This window comes from Elaeis guineensis, chromosome 10, assembly GCF_000442705.2.
Source record: "Elaeis guineensis isolate ETL-2024a chromosome 10, EG11, whole genome shotgun sequence".
NCBI classification, from domain to species: Eukaryota; Viridiplantae; Streptophyta; class Magnoliopsida; order Arecales; family Arecaceae; genus Elaeis; species Elaeis guineensis.
In genome coordinates, this window is record NC_026002.2 from 6376280 (window position 1) to 6398932 (window position 22653).

The 22653-nt window shown below is 40.5% G+C and overlaps 1 protein-coding gene across 12 annotated transcripts; it reads right to left on the reverse strand.

Moving 5' to 3' along the window:
- Positions 1–3227: 3227 nt before the first annotated feature.
- On the reverse strand, positions 3228–20285 carry LOC105036661 (adenylate kinase 4-like). Of its 12 annotated transcripts, none has more exons than XR_012134706.1 (9): positions 19931–20284; positions 7956–8101; positions 7744–7863; positions 7462–7629; positions 6696–6785; positions 5512–5601; positions 4323–4387; positions 4051–4087; positions 3228–3789 (listed from the first exon to the last, which is right to left on the reverse strand). XR_012134706.1 is itself a non-coding variant. In XM_073244167.1 (8 exons), exons 3-8 carry the CDS (start codon positions 8106–8108, stop codon positions 3691–3693), a joined length of 678 nt encoding a protein of 225 aa, XP_073100268.1. In that variant the 5' UTR covers positions 8109–8183; positions 19823–19842; positions 19931–20285; the 3' UTR covers positions 3228–3690. The 12 variants fall into 12 exon arrangements, 6 of the variants coding, with proteins under 6 accessions (XP_073100268.1, XP_073100265.1, XP_073100266.1 ...); XR_012134709.1 differs by lacking the exon at positions 5512–5601 and adding an exon at positions 6191–6358; XM_073244167.1 differs by lacking the exons at positions 4051–4087; positions 5512–5601 and adding an exon at positions 19823–19842 and having other exon boundaries at positions 4340–4387; positions 7956–8183; positions 19931–20285.
- Between the last annotated feature and the right edge of the window lie 2368 nt (positions 20286–22653).

Below are 22653 nucleotides of genomic sequence, written 5' to 3' on the forward strand. Positions count from 1 at the left end.
AATTGTTGATCTTGATACAGGTTATATAATTGGAGTTTGAGATTGGCCATCATTTTTAAGATAACTAATTGATTCCTAATATACCCTTAACTATAATATAATATAATATTTATCTAATATATTATAATAATATATAATATATAATAATATAATAATATATATATTATACTATATTATTATATATAATTATATTATATAATATATATTATATTATATTAATATAAGATATTGATATAATATAATACTATAATATCATATATTTATAATAATATAATATAATATGTTATAATAAATAAAAATAATATAATAATAAAATATATTATATTACATATTGAAATAATACTATAATAATATAGTAATAGAGTATAATATATTATAATATATAATAATATTATATTATAATAATATATAATAAAATAATATAATATATCAATATTTTATAATATAATATTATAAATAATAATATAATATATGATAATATATTATAATGATATAATATAAAATAATAAAATATAATAGTTAAATAATATATAATAATATAATATATTCTTATATATTATATATATTAATATAATGTAATATAATATATTATTACATCATATTATAATATATTATAATATAATAATATAATAATATATAGTGTTAGATAATATATAAAGTTGCCTTATGATAGGGCGACTTATAAAGTCACCATGCTGTAGGACGTCTTATAAAGTTGTCCTATCAAAAGACGACTCATTCTGTGGTCCCTCTATCTTTTAGCTAAGGATGGCAATCGGATTGGATCATAAATAAATCGGGTCAGATATGGATCGGATCAAAAATTTTGAACCCGGATCCGAACTATTTATTTAAATAGGTCAACTTTTAAAATCTAAATCCAACCTACTTAATAAATAGGTTATCCAATCCGGCCTGCTTCTAACCTGTTTATAATCCCTTTAAAAAAAATAAAACGCACCCCATTTAATGACCCATTTCTAAAAAAAAATTAAAAAATACCTATTCCGTCTTTGACTCTTTGTAGCCAATCATCTCTGCCTTCGCCCTCACTGCATCTCCGCCCGACTATCTCTCCGACCTCCACCATCGTGCTCTCGGTCGGCTCCAGCAACGTCGGAGACTTCGACGATGGAGCCATCAAGGATGACATCTCCGTGGGCTACAGCTTCCATGGAGATCCGTAGTAGGGCTACATCACGGCACCTTTTCCCTTCGAGATGCCGAACTCCAATGGAAAGGCGTACGGTAAGGAGGAGAATGGCGAGATCTTCTCCGACAGACACATCCTTTCAGAGTCGGAGCACATGCGGGACAGCAGGAGGAGGGGTTCGCTACTTCGCTCCGCAGGAGTGGCGTCGGTGAACAAATCTGGGTGAGATGGACGGAGTGGCCGAGTGGGAGAGGCAATGGAGGGAGTGGGAAGGTCATCAAAGGAGGAGGGTGACCTACGAGAGCAAAGGTGGTTCTTGAAGTGGACGACGGCAATGAGACAGATCTGCTCGTCGACAGGCACGGCGGCGACGGGTTGAGGACAGCGAGGGTGAAGTCGGATGAGACGGTGGCGACGAAGAGGGAAGATTCTATGCGGCATCGAGGATCGAGGTCAGGGGAGAGGGACTGGAGGAACCACTAGGCGAGGGTTTCGAGGGCAGCGAGGTTGTTGAAGGCCATCGGAGCGAGAAAATAAACGTAGGAAATAAACGCACGGCGGATGAATTTGGGAGAAATAAATGTTCGCGCTCTACGCTACAGGCCTGTATGGATCACCGTGGGAATGGACCAAAGGCCCACCACAGGCCCAAATAAATAAAACCTTAAACAGGTAAAACAGGTTGGACGGATTGAAAACTTTAAACCCAAACCCAATATGTTTAGTAAATGGGTGAAACAGATCGATCCGTTTATAATCCCAATCCATTTAATCCAAATCCAAACCTATTTATAGCAGGACAAATATGGATCGAATTGATGGATCGGATCATATTTTACCACCCCTACCTCTAACTGGTGGTCAAATCGATGAGTTGGCATAGAAAGGTCGTTCTATCAAAACACGATTTTTTTTCTGAACAGTATTTTAGTAAATAATTTTAAAAGATATTATTTTCATAATTTTTTTTAATATTAACCGTAAATGGATAAAAAAACCACATAGGGTTAGCTTCTTAAAGCGAGAAAGGTGGGTAGATTTATTATGTGGCATCCCGTACCATTGACAGCAACAGGCAAACTATATTCAATTTAGTATCAGCAATGATGTGAGTTTTCGAAGGTAAGCGCCCGGACGAGGGCTCAGGAAGGACTTGAACTAGCTTTCCCCCAACATATACATGCATAAACGACCACAGAAAGATTTTAACAATGTTTACAAAAGATCTTCGCTGAAGCGGCTATTAATCGTTATAATGGTCATATTAGCTGCTACTTGCTCTATTTATTAAATCTGAAATTATTTAGTATTGAAACTGATAACTATTATAATACCTATTGCAATGATGTCCCAATGGACAATAATGGAATACTGATAACATTACTTTCCAAGTCGATATTCGTCCAATTATAAGTTGTTCTACTTAAGTCATATCAATTTTCTTTTAGAGGGGAACTGTTACAAAATTGAGTTAAAAATATATTATTTGATTAAAGAAATAGTACAAATAATAAGCAGCGATACTTATGTATAAGGAACAAATAATGACTATCATTTAGATGATTGTTATTAATATGCATAAAATAGTAGACACGCTTCTAAATTGTTATCATGGCTATTGTAACCTCACAATGGCTGGTATTTTAAACCACGGACTAGAGTGTCACCACGACATTGCTGACTAAAAATCCATCTTACATCAAAAAAACAGATTCCCTGTAAATAAGAATTGGTATAAATAAGAATCTGACTTTTAATAGTGATATCAGCATCAACGAAACTGCAACTGAAGGTAGAACCAAACACACAAGGAAGGAGACGGAAAGAAGGGCACCGAGGTAGGCATGAAGAGGTGATAAACCATATGCAAAAAGCCACTGCATAATTCAGCACAGCCAAACCCACACAGAAAATCTGCACCGACATAGCCATCAATTCAGCATAAGCATTTCTTCAGGCTCCACCCTATGATGCCGCAAGGCTATCGACACCAAAAGCATGCTAGTCAGCACTCGTGTGACATCTGAATGATGATCAACATACCGGTGTACATTTCAAGTCACGACATCATGGCTTCAAGAACTTTGTGTCATATCTCTATTAATGCAAGCATGTTAACACATAAGGCATCTAAGATCTTAGATAAATTACATAGATCTTACAAGCCACCTATCACAGATCGTTGACCTTGCAAGTCTATGATAAACATGAGCAACAGTCCACAAAACCACAGATAAATTCACATTTCCTAAGATTTTCACCCATAAGATCTGATTAAAATGTAGCATCGATGCCACCTCACAAGTTTTACTACAAAACTCTTGGTTTCATGGGAAAAACTTTATTCTGGTCTACATTTCCAAAGAACTCTGAAGCCAAAAGGCTGATTTGCAAAAGGATTAGGCGAAAGGGGCAAAAGTGAGGAGATTAAACCTCCAGCTGACAGTGCATCAGACTGCACATGAGAAATAATGCCCAGGTGGGTTTTACTGATATTAATGCTACATTTACTTCAAACAATAGGGAGGAGGTTCCACTCATGAAAGAGCCTTCTGAACCTCAGCAGTAACTTCTTTTGGGGGTTTGTCAGCATGGAGCTGCGCCACAACACGCTTCTTGGAGTAGTAATCAATGACCTACAACAAAAAACCAATAACACATCGACTTGGACTAATCTGATATAAGATTTGAAAGAACGAAGGTAAACAAAGAGACATGATGAAAGAGTATAAGATTTGTTTAAGCAAGTGGTAACATTTTACATCAACTAAGAGATGCATTCAGTCTCAAGATTTGATATGACAGTTTCAGCTAATATAGGAAGCAATTCATTTTACACCAGAAGTAGCAAAACAGACTCCTGCATGAATCTTACTTGCACGATTTAAAATCTTTACCTAAAACATTAAAAGCAACTTCCATTCACTTTAAGCTCTGATATAAAGATTAAGGAATATGCCCGATGCCAAATGTTCACATATAAAACTTTCACATGTCTAAACATGTTTCAGTCAGATAAATTCAAAAGAAAACCTGCATATCTGGATTTCTGGGACAAGACTCGACCATCCATTTGTTGTGTATTATTTAATGTATGCAATAGCTTGTCCATGTAAAACTAAATTTTCAATGTGGAATTTCATGATATTATCTATATAACATTGGATACTGCTCCATATGGCTCACATTAATCTTGCCTTCAATGAAACACAGACCAATATCCTCCAATAACACCTGAGAATTCAAGAAGTAATGTGTCACATTTTTCCGAATGTCTTGTAATTCATGTAATGCATCATATATATATATATATATATATATAGAACTTGAATTTGATACAAAATGATGCAAACGAACAAAGCAACATCCTGCTTACTCCATGACAAGCCATGTTTCAACTTTCATATGAGTGTCTTTATCATGGATTTAAGTTCATCAAACATGCAAAACACATATTGTACCAGTACCTAACCAGCAGCTGGAATTAGGCATGCTGCTGTGCAGTGCATGCGAAGTATTGGCAATGGCTCTATGCAGCATGCCATTGGCAATGAACGCTTAATCCTTTGATTTTGTGTGTGTGTGTGTGAGAGAGAGAGAGAGAGAGAGATTCTCACATATGTGTGGGGAGGAGTCGGGGGTGGGAGAACTGCAGTATGATACTGAGAAAATTCATGCACCCCTTATTTTTGACAAGAATAAGTTCATACTACAAAAGAGTCCATCAAGGTCATCAAACCAGACCAAACCAGCCGGTTCAATTGGTTGAACCGAGAACCGATCAGCTAACCAATCCGGTATATAGCCCTTAAACCAGATTGGTCAAAAACGAGTCAAAACTGGATGAACCGTCTGAGCAAATCATAGAAATTGGCTGAACAGGATGTACCGGTTGAATCAGACAAATCATAGAAATTTATATCTAGTCTGGAATTTCAGGCTTACATACTTTAATCTACAAGCTTGAATTACTAATTTACTACCCCAAACACAAAGGCCCCAAGTCCCAAACTAATAAACAAATAGAATCTCTTCCCCCTCCCCCCCCCCCCCCCCACCACACAAAAAAAAAAAAAAAGCCTCCACTGCACTTGTCACTATCAAGACCAAGTTTAGGGCATTCTTTTCTTTTTTTCCCCTTTTTTTTGGTTATTATACCCTTTAAATAATAAAATCTTAAATTATGACATCATGTTGATGTCAGCATTCTGTGAATTGGTTGAACCGGTTGAACAAGGAACCAGCCAGTAAAATGGTTCAATGTCCGGTCCAGTTTTTAAAACACCAGTCATCATACTAAACATCTTGAGCTTAGCACCATTTCCTTGGACAAAAATAGCTATGCCACAAGGATTTACCTATTTTTTCTCTTTTTTTTAAATATGACACCACTTGAAATGTGAACTACAGGATGTTCTCTATCAATACTCTGCAAAATAGCTCCCATACTGCACAAGAAAAAGGAAAAGAAATAAGGAAATAATGCATATAAGGCCACTGTGTTTTTTGTCCATCATGCCAACTTCTAAACAAAATCATAGAGGTTATGTCACTATCAAGACAAGGAAGGATAGGAGAGCCTCATTATAGTGAAGATTTGATGAATATGCATAGATGTCTATATAAATATATGACATCTATCTAGTTGTTTTATATTTGTGTACATTGATGTACAGATGCACAGTATGAAAACATATTTATATAGATCAATCAGATAAGTACACATACTTTTACAATATTTAATTTTCATGTTTATGTACATATACAAAAACGCAAAAACATTTTTATGAACATTATATGTATAGGAATATATTATCAAATTAAAATATATTTTCCTTGTCATGAATACATTTTATGATAATATGGTGCAAAAGGAGACCATAGGTGGTGCAGAGCTGTTTCCAGCATACTTTGTGGTCACAGTGTCATAGAAACAAAAGAATAGATAACAAGACAGCAACATCATATTTAGTTAATAAGAGAATCAAGATATAAAAATAAGCATCATTATCAAAGACAAGGATATGATAAAATCACCATCCTGGAGTGATGCAGCCTGAGATGTGTGTAGCATTCCAAAACAGGCATGAAGTAGGTGGAAAAAAGACTAGGATTCTCAGGCATGTAAAAGGAATCCAGAGAAAGCTCCAGCAAGTCTCAAATTTTCTATGAAGGATCAAAATCCATGGCAAGGCCTCCTTAGACCTGGATGGAGGTTGCGAGAGTCATAAACAGTGACAGACTTGCCAAGGATTTCAACCATAATGATACTGTATGAAGAATTGGAAAACCAGAATTGCACCAGCTAATTAGGAAAGGCTTGTCATTTATCAATTGTAGTTATGAGCATGATCTAAGAACTTTATAAGATGTGAACTAGAATTAGCAGGTTGTTAAACAAAAATATGATATATTTAGTTCAGCATTTACCTTCATGGGAAAATCAAATAAGTAGGACAACATCTCAAAATTCCAATATTAAAAATAATTAAAAATAAAAGACCTCGGCAGACAAAGGCAGAAAACAAAAGAAATAGCATACAGGTTCAGTTTGTCTATGGAAAGCTTCGAGCCTTGACTTGAGGACTTCAGCTGTATCATCCTTCCTTTGAATCAGTGGTTCTCCAGTGACCTTCAAGAAGGAAAGATACCAATATAAGCACAGAAATGCATATGATCATATGACACAGCAAGTAAACAGAACTTGAACAGAAATAAATGGTGTACCAAGAACTGCCAAAAACTCAGACACAATAAATCTACCAAATATGGCATGCATGAAAAATTTGCATCAGAAAACATGCAACACCAGTTATGCGATAAAAGAAGTTTACAAATAAAAGAAGCAGTATCCTTGGTAGGTAGTAGGCACTCCTGTTAGGACCAAACCACAGAGGACCACAGATCCATAAATACTGTGGCATGTTTCTCAAAGAAGAAAATATTAGATGACTATGTTATAATAGATACAATGAGCAACAATAGAAAGAACAGGTTCAACAATCTGTAAAGCAAGAGGTTTCAATCTTTTCCGGCTTAAAGGTAGACCAACAATAGTTGAATATTAATTAATTCTGTGATCTATATATCAATGGTTTATACAACAATTTGAGGGCTATGATATTCTCGCACATTGAGCAAACAAACAAATTCTTGCAGACCATCCATCCACACCCTACTATGCTTCTACCAGATCAACAGATTTGGCATTGTCAGGGTCTTGCCAGATCACCTCACAAACATATGGACATATGATTCAGTTCGAAAAAATAAATAAATAAATAAAATAATTATTATTATCCACTTACATCATCAGTGCCAGGAACCTTTGGAGGAGCAAATTTGGAATGATAAGTCCTTCCACTAGTTGGATGAATCCAGCGACCAGTAATTCTTTCTTCTAGTATGGCATCATCAATTGCAAAGTTGAGCACCTTGTCAATTTTAGTGCCCCGCTTTGCCAGCATCTCATCAAGCTACATGCAGAATTTGTCAACAATTGACCAAAAAGTCACCAGGCAAAACTTAGAGTCCATAAAAAGCATTAGAAGTTGTATTACACCATCATCTAGCTAGGACAAAATTTTAACCTTCTGTGCTTGGACAACAGTCCTTGGGAATCCATCAAGAATGAAGCCCTTTTGGCATGATGGTTTCTTCATGGCTTCATCAATTATTCCAACAACCAAGTCATCAGAGACAAGCTCTCCCTGGAGAGGAAAGAGCAAAACAAACAGAAAATTGTAAAAACATACTCCTCTATCTTCTATTATTACCCCTATTTGTTATTACTCAATAGTACCTTATCCATGGCCTCTTTAGCTTTAAGCCCAAGAGGGGTCTTGGCAGCAACTGCAGCTCTCAACATATCGCCTGTGGCCAAATGGCATAAGCAATATTCATCCTTAATTATTGGTGACTGGGTCCCCTTGCCAGATCCCGGTGGACCTGCCATTTAAGCATCCCATGAAAGTTAAGATAGAAATGTATCTCTGCATGTATGCAATCCTTCTTGCTGATCCATCCAGAGCTGACCAGAGATGAGAACGAGTGATGAAACAAGAACAAAGTTTACAATTAAGTACATAAGCGTGCAGCATTTGGGGAAAATGAGACCTTGATCTGATTTATATGACATGGCATATGCAAGCAAAAAAAAAAAAAAAAGTTAAAGGATATTGTGATTTATATGATATGGCATATGAATAATGGAAAACCTCAAATGGAAGAAAGATCCTAATATATTCTAAGAACAGGATTTGCAGAGATTCCTAGTGGTACAAGATGTAGGCCACAGTAGGAATAAATCATGAAGAACTACAAAGTGGACCTAAAATAATAGTCAATAGTTTTGCTGGCTGTAGCAGATGCTGCCACACATCTGCTGCAGCAACCTCCTACCTGTCAAGGCATCTTATTCCAACCCGCTCAATCGCCACCCAACCTTCTCATACATCCAGCAGAACTACGCCAATAGCTTCGATCACTGAATTTTTGATGTTGAAAGGTGATCACCTATGCATCTATTGGGGGTATGTCTAGTTGTAAAGGGGAAATACTGGAACCACTTTTAATTGCATATAGAGGTCAGATAAAAATGTTGAGAAGCTAAATCTGTTATTTTGGTAGAATTTCCCTTACGAAGGTATTTTAATTCTCCACAGGAATATGTCTGAAAATCAGTTTCCTCTTCTGCCAGTCTAATGGTCAATTGAATGTAAGTGCTGCACGACCCAGGTAATTAATGAAATTTCCTTCGATCTTTTTCCGAATCTTCAAGCAATCGTTTTAAGCTTCAGAAACGCATCACTCAACAAATTTATTTAAAGCTTTTAAAGTTCGATCCTACTGTACAATCCAATGATACCTATTACGGTGGTTATCGTAAGCATCTTGGATCAACACTATATCCCAAGAAATGTCAAGTTCTCAAGTCGTCAACACTGCCGCTGACCGCCGTATGAGCTGAGTTCGCCTCCATACTGAGCTGAGGCATCCCCGAAGTCTAATCTGTGTATGAGCTGCTTAGCCGACTTATCTCTTCAACATGTGCAATAGCTGTCTATCCTGAATAGATAAAATTTGGTGCAACCATCTCCCCTGATCTCGCGGGAGCGATTAAGGGCGGAATTGTCTCACCCAGTTTGAAATGCCCAATGATCCGGCAATCTCGGGATCGTGCAATCTCACAGTTAACAACCCAGCTGTCTAACATTCTTCTTTATAAACAGCCAGCACCTCGAGGACCCAGGTAAGTCAAATAAAATCCCACTCAGAGAACTTGTTGCTACTCTTTTGTTCTCTACTTTTTTGATTTGAGCATCGGAGGATCCTCGCCGGAGCCACAACCTCCAATTTGGGAACTTGTTTTGTAGGTCGATCCAGCACAAACATCCCTGCACAAGGATCAAATTATCTATCTTCCGATCTCAACCGATTTCAGCAGCAACAGATAGAGGAAGGGCCTACATTCGCATTTATAGCTTCAAGACGGACATCTTTCCGACTTTCTAGTGCCGCCGCTTCCCGACAGACGGCCAGCCAAGCCAACAATCAGGGTCAACCGCTAGCGCCGAAAATTCCTCCGCCAGTTCAACCGATTGTCTCTCCATCGGTTCAACCGGCCCAACCGGCGCAGGTCACGGTTGACCAATTCGATCAACTCTTCCAGCAAATTCAACATCTGACGACCGCGATCCAAGCGGTCTAGACCTTTCTCGCGCCCTTCCAGGTAGCGCCGCAGCCTCAACAGGCTGTCCCTGCACCCTCTACGGTGGTGCGTCGTACAATTCTCTCGATGATGCCGCCTGTACCTTCCACAGTGGCGCCCCCACAGAATCCTGCCTTGATTGCAGCTCCGCAACCACCACCTAAACCAGAGCCGCAGGTGCCTCCTCGAAGTTTGGAGAGGAGGTTGACTCATCAAAGTCGCCTCAAGGCCCAACAGTCGGTCAAGCGATGATCTCCGAGCCCACAGTTGGGCCATGACTCAACCTCCGGATGCCAATCTCCTCTGCGTTCCGAGGCTAGTACTGTCCATGAGGTTGATTTTGAAAGGCGGTTTCAGGAGCTCGGCCAGTAGTTGGGTCAGAAAATAGAAAAAGCCCTCAACAATAATGGCTCCTCGGCACTGCCCTACGAAGGATATAACAATCAGCCGCCCTTCGTCTCGAGAATTATGCAAGAATCCCTCCTCTGTAGTTCAAACTGCCTCAGCTGGAGGTCTACGATGGGACAACAGACCCCGTCGATCATGTGGAGACCTTCAAGACTGCCATGCTCCTTCAGGGAGCATCGGATGCAGTTCTTTGTCGAGCGTTCCCTCCAACCCTTAAGGGGGTCGCTCGATAGTAATATTCGAGTTTGAGATCGACATCTATTCATTTCTTTGAAAATTTGTGTCGATCTTTCATCGGTCATTTTATCAGCAGTCGGCAACAGCAGAAGCGATCCGACTACCTTTACATCATCAAGCAAAAAGAGGGCAAGTCAATCCGCTCTTTCATGAATAAATTCAACATGACGATCCTGAAGGTCCAAAACCTAGACCAGTTGACCGCGATAGCCGCAATGATGAGTGGTCTGCTGAAGAATGACTTGAAAAAATTGTTCATTAAGACTTATCTCTAGGATCTTCCGGATATGCTTACCCATGCAGAAAAGTATGCCCGCATGAAAGAGACCTTTGCTGATGATGCTCCTGCCGGTTTAGCCGCGATGGGACCCAGTAAGGAGCGCCATCCGAGGCGAGAAGAAAAAAGACGCCAGCGATCCCGATAGCCACCCTCGAGGCGGAATAATGGGGGTCAAAATCGTCGATCCGGAAGTCCTCCGAGAAGAGTTCGACAACTATCACCTCCTCGATTGTCCGAGAGCTACACGCCCAGACTGTTTCTCGGAGAGAGATGTTGCTACAAGTGGGGCCTGAGTTACCTGAGCCTCGGCTGATGAGAACAAGACGAAACGCCGTCGAGACCCGAATAAATACTGCTTCTACCATCATGACCATGGTCACGATATTAAAGACTGCCACCAGCTTCGCAATGAGATCGAAAAGCTTGTCAGGCAGGGGTGGCTAAATCATTTTATTTGAAGAGTGGCCGCTCAACGTCAAGCTCCGAAAGTTCAGCAGCCGCCCTCTCTACCTCAATAGCCTCTCCCTCATCTTCAACCGCAGCAAGCACCAGTGCGGCAAGAACGGCAACAGGTCAAAGGGCGAATGGCGGAAGAAAAGCGACCCATCTGAAGAGAAATCCACACGATTACTGAAGGATCATCTAGATGAGAGGAGTCCCTTGGCTTACAACGCCATCCTCGATCGTCCCAGCCTCTGGACCAATCGAGGACTTTTTAGATGTCCCGCTGAAAAAGGAGAATCCGAGCCGAATGGTGAAAATCAGCTCACGAGATAATCAAATGCCGACTAATTAATTTTTTGTAGGAAAATGCAGATCTTCTCGCCTGATGATCAACTTTGATCTGACAATCTGATGCTGCAGCGAGCCAAAATCGCACAGCCTACCGAGCAGATGTTAGAAGAAAGGCTATCACCCAACTGAAAAGATCCTTACCAAGTGGACGAAGTGGTACGCTCAGGAGCTTATAGACTAAAGCAGCTTGACGGGACTCCAATTTTCAGACCATGGAGCTCAGTGAACCTCCGCATATATTGTCAATGATGTAACAATATTTTTCATAAAAATAAAATTTGCAGGGCCATCAATTTACGATGGACACCCGAGTTCTCCTAGAGTTGCCTCCTCCTACTTAAAACCTCGAGCTATAACTACAGTCAAAAAATACGAGGGATAACTAATCAGACCCTCGAGGAGACCTCGACGACTTCAAAATGGAGCTAACTTACCAGACCCCTGCAGAGTCCGAGTCACACGAAAAGCCAGAGGAGACCCTTAGAGAACCTCCGGAGGGATAATTAATCAAACCCTCAGAATGCCGTGAAAAATGCAAGATGCCGTAAGCACAAGCTCACCGCTAGCAAACATTGCATCTCGTGCGAAGATAAAGAGTGCTAGATGTCGTAGGTACAAGATTGCCACAGGCACACAACACCACTCGTGAGGACTAACTTACAAGATCCTCGAGAAGACCTCAACGATTTCGAGGTGGGACTAACTTACCAGATCCCTGCAGAGCCTGAGTCGCACGAGAAACAGGAAGAGATCCTTAAGGAACCTCCAGAGGGATAACTAATCAGACCCTCAGAATGCTATCGAAAGTGCAAGATGCCGTAGGCACAAGTTCGCCGCTGGTACACACTGCATCTCGCACGAAGACAAGGAGTACTAGATGACATAGGTACAAGATCGCCGCAGACACACAACGCCACTCGTGAGGGCTAACTTATAAAATCCTCGAGAAGACCTCGACGACTTCGAAGTGGAGCTAACTTACCAGACCTCTACAGAGCCCGAGTCACACGAGAAGTGGGGAGAGATCCTTAGGAAACCTTCGGAGGAATAACTTATCAGATACTCAGAATACCGTCAAGAGTGTAAGATGCCGTAGGCACAAGTTCACCGCTGGCACACACTGCATCTCGTGTGAAGACGAGAAGTACTAGATGCCGTAGGCACAAGATCGCCACAGGCATACAACGCCACTCGTGAGGGTTAACTTACAAGACCCTCGAGAAGACCTTGGTGACTTTGAGGCGGGGCTAACTTACTAGATCTCTACAAGCTCGAGTCGCATGAGAAGCGAAGGAAGACCCTTAGAAAATCTCTGGAGGGATAACTAATCAGACCGTTGGAACACCATTGAAGAGCTCTAGATGCCATAGGCACAAGCTCGCCGCTGGCACACAACCTCTTCAGAAGAAGGATAAAAAGATGAACAACGTACGGCCAGAGACATTGCCTCAACAAAACTCCTCCCGCCTGACGTATTGTCTCAGACTCAAGAGTAGGAGGGTAATGTTGAGATAATTATTGAAATTCATGAACGGCCAGATTACATTCAAGTTGTTCTAAATTGCTCTAAATATGTTCACTTCAATCGAAGTTGTAAGCTGAGCAACCTACCTTACTCGTACTGAGTTGAGCACTTAGCATTTTCTTACACTGATCTGAGCGCCTATTTGTGCTGCTCTTTACGAGCCGAGCAACACTCACAAAGTTCACAAATACAAATTTAAAATTGGATACAAAGCTTTTCCCTTTAATTCATTAAAGCCTTACAGAGAAAAAGCTAGTGCTCCAAGCACTTTATAAAGAAAAAGCTAGTGTTTCAAACATTTTAGAGAATGATTGCTCCAGGCACCGTCTTGCGAACAAGAGAAGAAAATAAGATAAGAGAAAGAAGAGGAGGATAGCAGAAGAAGAGGATGGCAGAAGAAGGAGAGGAAAATAAGAGGAGAAGATGAGAAGAGATGTCCATCGAGGATGAGCTGGTTCGATCTTCGTCCATCGAGCTGCAATTGATGGAGTATCGAATCGGCCAGATGAGCTGGTTCGATCTTCGTCCATCAAGGACTTTACCTCCTCACCGTCCGAGTGAGCTGATTCAATCTTCATCCGTCGAGGTCTCCACCTCTTCATCGATACCGCCAGTCTGTATGCCATAAAGTTCTAGATACGACATTATCCTCAGCAGACGGGCCTTACAATCATCGAAGCCCTGGATGAAGGCGGCAGCTGCAACATTGAGCATTTCCATGCTGAACACCATAGAATCTCGAAACTCCACAATGCAGCACTTCCAAACTGTAGGCGGGATGTGCTCAAGCTGAGGAAGAAGCCTGATCGCAGGAGGCAAGGGAGGGGGAGCCCCATGAGAAGTGGATGCACTGGCCTGTCTAGCTCTCTCCCTTTCACAGGTTAAGTATCTCCGATGGGCATCCCTTGCAATGGCATTCCGCTCTCTCATCTGTCTCTTAATCAACTCCAAAGGTGGTAGATTTGAAGGCGACGACATGACAACAGGCGGAGAATGTGATTTCTTACCACAGAAGGAAGGATAGAGATCCCTTTGCTCTCTGATTTCCTATTTATAAACGCTAGCGCCACATTGACCGTCAATTGGCGTTTTCCAGTAGTTAATGGCCAAGCAATTAATGACATACCTTCTTCGAAGTGAAACTAAATTCCTGCGACGCTTCACAAAACAAAATGTGGCCACATGATGCATCTCTATAGACCCTGTATCGTTTCCCAAGCATGGTCTTATTGGGAGAGTCATCGACCGTCATTCTCCATATTCGTCCGCATTTAAGGAAACAGAATAAGATTACCATCCAATCAAATTGCCTCGGATCGACATAAGTAAGCTTACATAGCAGAAGTATGACAAAAATTCTACTCATTTTATTCCTTTGAAAATTTTCTTAAAATGATCCTAAAACATAAAAAAGAGATACAGAAATTACAAGACGACATCTGAAGCTGAGGTGCTGGCCGCTGAGACATCCATCGTGGTAGGATCCCAAATTTCATCCAAGAAATTCAGATCCAAATCGGAATATTTGACAGCGACTCGAATTCGAATAGACTGCCTCCTGATGTCATAAGCATCAGTGGAATACTTAGCCCTTTCTTCCTCGTATTCTTCTGATGCTCGGAAGTCTTCCACAGCCTTGGCAGCAGCCTCGGCTGTTCACTTCTCCTTCGTCCCCAGTCGGGCCTTCAGTTCTTTTATTTTCTTTTGCAGGCAAGAGTTCTCCTCACTAGCGGCTACGTTCCTCTTCGCCTGAGCCTTGAACTCCTCTACCTTGCCCAGCAGTCGTGAATTCTCCTCTACTGCCTTCCTCAACGCTGCCACAGTATCTTTAGCTCTCCTCTTGACGGCGTCGGCTTTCATGGAGACTTCTCCAACCTTCTTCTTGGCTTTTTCTTTTGCTTTTTTGAGCATCTCAACTTCGAACCCAGACTACTTCACCTTTTTGGCCAGCTCGTGGGAGCTTTCGATGTACCCGTTCAAATAAAGGACGAGCTGATAAGTGAAGAAAAATTCATAAGCAATAACTAAGAATACAATAAGTGCTAAATGAAAAAGCTCTAACATACTTGAATGAGACAATCCATGGCTCCTCTCCTCATCTCTCCGAGGAATGCCCAGTAGCTTGTTCGCGTCGGCAGGAAGGAGCAGTCCAAAAAGTAGCTCGCTCGCCAGCATGGGATCCCTCAGCGTTGAAGCCTCAAGCTTCAGTTCAACTGGTGTAGTTCCAGATGCACCCGCAACCTTGGCTAGTGCCTCATCCGAGGAGGATCCGACAGCAGATGAAGCTGGTCGAGTCGGTGAATTGGAAGGAACGAATAGGCTCAGAATCACCTCTTTCAAACCTTGATCTGCATGGCTCATCCAGTCGTCTGCAGTAGCTGAGGTGGTAGACGAGCCGCTTTTCACCTGCATAATCTCATGGCCTTCCGAATGAGAAGGTTCAGATTCTCTGATCTCCAAAATCGATTGTGGGGAATCTCCAACTCTGGCCCGAAGGCTCCGCCCAATGGCAGGCTTAGCATCTCTTTTCCGCAGGATTTTCCTATTCTCCTTTGGTGGGCTCGAGCTCTTTCCAGCATTCAGCTCTATGATCATGGTGATCAAATTATAAGACGAACAAAGCCAGAAGATTTAAGACCAAGACAGCTGACTCACGTACCTTGAAGAGCGACTTGGCTGATACCGACATGGAACAGCGTCTGAGCCGACAGCAGCTCTTTCAACTCCAGAACCCTGAAGCTTCGCAGAGCTACCATTTCCTGCTCCAGGCTCTCGCTTGTTGAAGGTTCCTTCAGTGCAACTTCTCGAGGTTCTCCCCAGGTCATAAAATTCCAATTTTCGCCCGATATCTGCAAGACGAAGAGCAATCTTGGTCTCCAACCATGCACGATGGAAGGTATACCCGAGAATATCAGCGAAAGCTGTCCTTCGCGGAGTTACGTACCATCACCCATGCAAGTCTGGGTGTCGCTTGAGGCTGAAGAAAGAACGAAAGAATGCGCATTCGGTGCAATCCCGACCAACACGCATATTGCGATGAAGCTGCAAATATGTCACCACGCATTCAGCACAATCGTACATGGCGATATTTCAAAATATTGGAGCGCCACAAAAAAAGAATAGAGAGAAAGCTCAATCCGAAAGCACTTCTCATAGAAGCCCATACGCCCTGAGGGCGGACAACAAACTCGATCGTCTGATCCCGAGACTTCAAATTGGAATGCGAGAGGTATTTGATATTGTTCATGTAGCATGATTATATCCCGCTCTGTCAATTTTGATCTGAAACCCAGTGGAGCGAAGTCAAACTGCATAATGGCCGTCTCTCTTTCTCATGCAGGAATGCCACGAAAGGACGAAGAATAGAAGAACTCATAGCAGAAGGAGAAGATAACCAGAACTTGATGAGGCCCGCATCATGTTCTATCTGTGGATTTTAAATAACCTCATACTGAAATGGGACCTCCAAAAGCCGCCTTCCATCGACGCATTAATTGCAGAAGAGGTGTATCGACAGAAGACTAACATACACGCGACATGTGGAGATTGTGAATGGACGTGATTGCTGCTACCGATATGGTAGTTAATGTCAATAGCAGACGAATCACATTTTATGCCACTTTCGGAGGAACATGTGCAGACGTGCGCCAATTTCTCTCATGCGGATGCACTTTGAATTTCAGTCTTTTCAAAATTTATATGACAGGTATAAAAATTTACCCCGAAACGGAATGGAAATTATATTCTCCACTATATTTGCAATTCTAACACAGCTGCGGCTGGCTCAGATTTTCACCCTAGCTTCAGCTTAGCTCATGCCTTGCTTGAAGCATGACACAGGCTAAGTATTCGTCTAGGCTACTACTCTAATCAAATTTTGTAATTACAGCCAAGGGTCAAGCCTATGTTATTTTTTATCCTCATATTTAAAAATATAATTCGTATTCATCAAAAGAAGAGATACATCTGTTCCTACGGGGATTCTATTACAAGATCAAAAGCCTCGGATCACAGAAAATAAAAAAGAAGAGAACATAAATCATTCATCAGGGAGATTGCTGGGATGGTCGTCTGTGGGATTGTATTCCTCGACGCTGTCGATGCCTTCGATCTGGATGGCTATGTCAATCTTGTCTATCTCATCAGGAAAGTGGGATGACATTATAAACCTCGATCAATTTTCTGACAACACCGCCTGTAAATTTTCATCCAGACAATTGATTTGAAGATGCTTGATAAAATCAGGAGGAATATGCACCTGGACAATGGACTTGCACTTCTCGAAGCCCACAAAGAATGCCATCTTGCAAGCTTGGGCACTTGGGCTATGATCTTAGCCCCTTCCTTCTCCAACTGTCTTCTGCTTTCAACACATTTGAGTAAAATCCCCTGACTTATAAATTTGCCCTAGAGAATCTTATGATTTACCTTTCTCTCTTCCAATCTCTTCTTCAGATGTTCCACCTCCGATCCAATCTCCTGGACTCCCGAGAGCAGCTCTAGGGAGGCCTGAACCCCTTTGACAGCAAAGCGTTTGTCTCCTCGAGGAGCTCTCTCTCCACAGCTCGTCCTTTCGAAGATTCTGACCCTCTTGGATGGACCACCATCGGGACTCCTTCGAGAGCGAGATTCAAGACAAGAAAAATCTCTTCTCGCTTCAAGTATCCCCTTCAGATGCTCCAGATCATCACGGGTCCAACGATAGTCTCTCTCAGCCTTAGACCTCTGCCACTCGAGGATTCTGATCCACCCTTCGAGATCTTCAATCCTCCTATCGGCCATGGATTTTTGTTGTTCGAGGGCCTCAATCTGTCTTTCGGCCTGCCGTAGTTCTTCATCTCGATGGAGAATCGACTCCTGGGCTTCTTGAAGAGCCTCTTCCGTAAAGCTGAGCTCCTTGGCCAACTCAGCATTATCTTTCTCTAGGTGCTCTAACTTATACTTCAACAAATCAATTTTCTCTTTCTCCATCATCGGAGTACTAAGGTTGGAATTGATGAGGCTTATCAGACATTGACCCACATGTACAAGGGATCTCAAAACGTCAGCAGATCGCCTCTCCCCTCTTTGTTCGTTGAGGAACAACCTCTCGACTGGCGGTAGGAGGTTCATCAAATACTCCACCATGAATTGGAGATTCTCTTCCACAGATGGAGCATGAGGGAATGAATTCGAGGGTCCCACATGAGAAGTAGATGCTAGACAGCGTCCAGCAGGAGTCACCATCTTCAAAGATCCCCCGATCTCCATCGTCGTCGCCAGATCCATCTCTGGGTTGTCGACCGCCTTCTCCATCCACACTACATTAATTGGGTCTTTTTGGGAGCATCCCTCAGCGCTCATTTTTGCCGTCGTCTCCGTCGATGCTCCATTGACTGAAACTTTTTATGGAGAATTCTGCATCACGACTTCCAATGACAGGGCCGTGGGCTCAACGATAGGAGCAGCATGTTCTTCTTTCCTGACCGCGAATCTCGTTTCAATAATCGAAACCACAACTTACCTCCTACGAGCCAGAATCTGCTCGAGTCTCTTCACGCACTGTGAATCCATCTTGCTCCAAAGAATCATAATGAATAATTAGCACGAAAAAGATCTGTGACCATCCATGCCTTCAAAGCATAAATTTAAAAGAGGAAGAAAATAAAAAACCGCCATAAAGTAATTAAAATCTTGAAAAGATCGTCATCTGAGTAGTCCCATCAGTTGTGCTCGTCCGTGTCAATCGTGTTAGGCTGACGTCATACGCTTTAAATGCAAAAGCACATGACATGGGATCCGAAGCACTTTTGGAGTGCTACCTTCGTCTAATTCTCAGACTCAGGAGCAAGGGGTAGTGTTATGGTGGTTATCGTAAGCACCTCGGATCAGCACTATATCACAAGAAATGTCAAGTTCTCAAGTCGTCAACACGACTGCTGACCGCCGTATGAGCTGAGGAGTTCGCCTTCATACTGAGCTGAGGCATCTTCGAGGTTTAGTCTGTATATGAGCTGCTCAACCGACTTATCTTTTTAATGTATGCAACAGCTGTCTATCCTGAATAGATAAGATTTGGTGCAACCATCTCTCCTGATCTCGTGGGAGCGATTAAGGGTGAAATTGCCTCACCCAGTTTAGAATGCCTAACGATCCGACAATCTCGAGATCGTGCAATCTCATAACTAACAATCCAACTGTCCAACATTCTTCTATATAAAAAATCAGAGCCCCAAAGACCCAGATAAGTCAAATAAAATCCCATTCAGAGAATTTATTGCTGTTCTTTCGTTCTCTGTTTTTCTGACTTGAGCATCAAAGGGTCTTCGTTGGAGCCACAACTTTCGATTTGAAAATTTGTTTTGCAGGTCGCTCCAGCATCAACATCCCTACACGAGGATCAGGTGTCCGTCATCCAATCTCAACCGATTTGAGCAGCAACAATACCTATCAACAACAAATAAAAAAGAACATAACCCAAAAATAACAAAAATAAAAAAGAGCCTAGGAAAAGCTAAAAAGAAATAAAATAACCATCACACAGCTCTAGAAAAATTATCAAAAATCAAACTACTCATAGCATACAGAAAGAAAAAAAAAACGCCCATTTCCAAGAAAAAAACTAAACACATCTCCAGACCATAATCCCAATCAAAAAATCAAACCAACAACGATTTCAGCAAAAGAAAAAGCACAGATTCTGCATTACAACCGCAAGAAAGAAGCAGCCCCTACCAACAAGATCCCAAGCAAATCTGTCACAAAGAAAACCAAACCCTAGAACTCAGCAATCTCCGCGAGGGAAGAACCAAATCTAGATGGGATCGGGAGGGAGATATATACCGATGAGGATGAGGCGCTTGTCGGGCTTAAAGGCGCACTTCATGCGGCCGAGGAGCTCCGTCATCAGATCCACCGACGGTATGTCCTCCAGATCCACTCCGCCGCTGCTCCCCATCTCTCTCTTCTTCTTCTTCTTCTTCGATCGATCGAAACCTCCAGGAGAGGCCTAGCGGCCGCTGCCGGTTTAAACCAGGCGAACAGAAGCGAGCCGGGGGACAGCGGTGGAGACCCGCCGTGGATGAGCCGGTGACAATGGTTAGGGTGAGGCGAGCTGGCGACGGAAAAGAGCAGGAGAAGATTAACAAAAGGAAAGGGTGGACTGAGGAGCCTCAGACGAGGAGCGGTACTGTGGAGGCGGCGGTCGGACGGGTAATAGATTCATACCGATAACCGTTGGATTCTAATCCAATGCTTGAGATATCAAGGCTTCAGATTAAGATCAGACGGTTACTTTTCAAAACAATAAAATATATTATTTTTAAAAGAATATTTTTAATATTAATTTTTAATATATTATATATAATATTTAAATACAGGATAAATTATACTAGCCTCCATGGAGATTTAGAGTAACAACAAACTCCCACATGATGTTTCTAGAATATACACATAACCACCTATTATTATCTTTGTATTAAATAAGCTAACAAATTTCATCACTCTCTAACTTATATAGAAATCTTAAATATTCTTTTATATATATATATATATATATATATATATATATATATATATATATATATATATATATTCTATTATTTTTATTATTTTTTATTATTTCTTTTTTAAATTTAAAATTTTTATATTTGGTCATATTATTCCTAAATATCAAACTTATAATGATGATTAGAACTCAGACAAAAAAGATACTTCTTCTCAAAACATATATCCAATAAATTATATAGACATATTTCAGATTTTAATAAGCACAATCCTTAGTTCTAATCATCACCACAAGTCTGATATTTGGTAATAATTTGATCAAACATAAAAATTTCAAGTTTGAAATAACTTAAATATGAAAAAAATAAAAAGTAAAAATAAATAATATAAGATATTTTAAAATAAATAGGGTAAAAAGGTGATGTCAACGAGATTTTAAGCTTATTTAATAGAAAAATGATGGTAGGGTATTATGTGTTATGCGCATAGTAAAAATTAATTAGTGAAATGTATATTTCTGAAATATTAGAAGGAGAATATGTAATTATCCCAAATTTTGAGAGGGTCAATATGATTTATTCTAGAAATATATTTTATTTTGAGCTGAATGCGATCTTAATCTAGCTTGAGGTCACCTTACTTAAATTTCAAGCTCGGCTCATTCACTAGTCCAACAAGCCAATCTCGAGCTGAAGCTCGTGCCTTGACCCTGGATCTCATATTTACATGCCGCAATAATGGTTCTTCTAGAGCAATCTTCATCTTCATCGCCGGTTACATGGTTGATACTTGAAATAATTTGATTTATAGTAGTATTGGTCCGAGCGTACAATGCCATAGGGACTCTGGACAGCCAATGGTTCCCATCATTTGAAAGTCAGAGACGTATATGCGGTCATGAAGAAGAATTACGAGATCGATGTTACTAGGAACTTTAAATGGATTTGGAAGATGATTAGAGAGTCAAAATCATTTAGTAGAAAGTTAACCGAGCAAATTTCCATACAAAGAAGTTAAATAAATTCTCCATCAGAGGAGTTCGGATCGTGACGTTTGGATGGGATCAAAAGAAGATATTCAACTGTGCATGTCGCTACTCAAACATGGAATGAAGTGCGCAAAACTGATCCTACCATCCAACATGGAATGAGTTATCCAACTCAGACCTCACAGTTAGCTCAACATCTTGCTATGGAGTTTTATGAAACAGCTTTGGATTACATTGAGCCTGTGTACCTGCAGCTCTGGAGTACCGGCAGCTTGATGAGTTTATTAACCCATTTCTCAGAGTGTTATTTGGTAGGAGGTGATGTTTTACATTACTTTATTAATGTGAGTTAGGTGATGTGATGATCTTGCTGGATATTACAAAATTCTATCCAGTATTAAAGGATTCAGTGATAAATTTGGTGATAGCATCACTGCACAATGCAGTGATGCTATCACCATGCATACTCCAGGTGATAGCACATCACCGATATCCGGTGATGTGCTAAAATTATTTTGGAACAAAAATATCTTTAATTAGTAAATTGAGAAAAAAATAAAAATTCTCCTCATCTTTTTCTATAGATACCTATCTACTAGATGTGTTTTTTATTTTTATTGACAGGTTTAGTTAAATGATATAGATACTTTTTATTTATTTATTAGATACCTATTTTATTTCTATAGGCAGATATGGTTAATTGGCGTGAATGGATCATGCCAAATTCTTCATTTTTTTTTTTCTTAATTTATTTTGATTGGCTAAATCATTCTTAATAGGCAGCCCTGATATTGATGTCAAAATTGACTGAGCCTAGTCAAGCTTGATTATATATAATATTATCGTAATATCATTTTAATAGATTTCTCAAAATAGATATCTATAATAATAAATAAATAAATAAATATTATTATTATTATTACTACTACTACATATTTTTGTGAGGAGTTATAAATGAAGAATGTTTAATCAACTTATAGAATAATTATTATATACTAATGTATAAGACTATTTATAGTATTTTATACATTATCACTGTCACTATTTTATGATATACAAAACATAGTGAAAT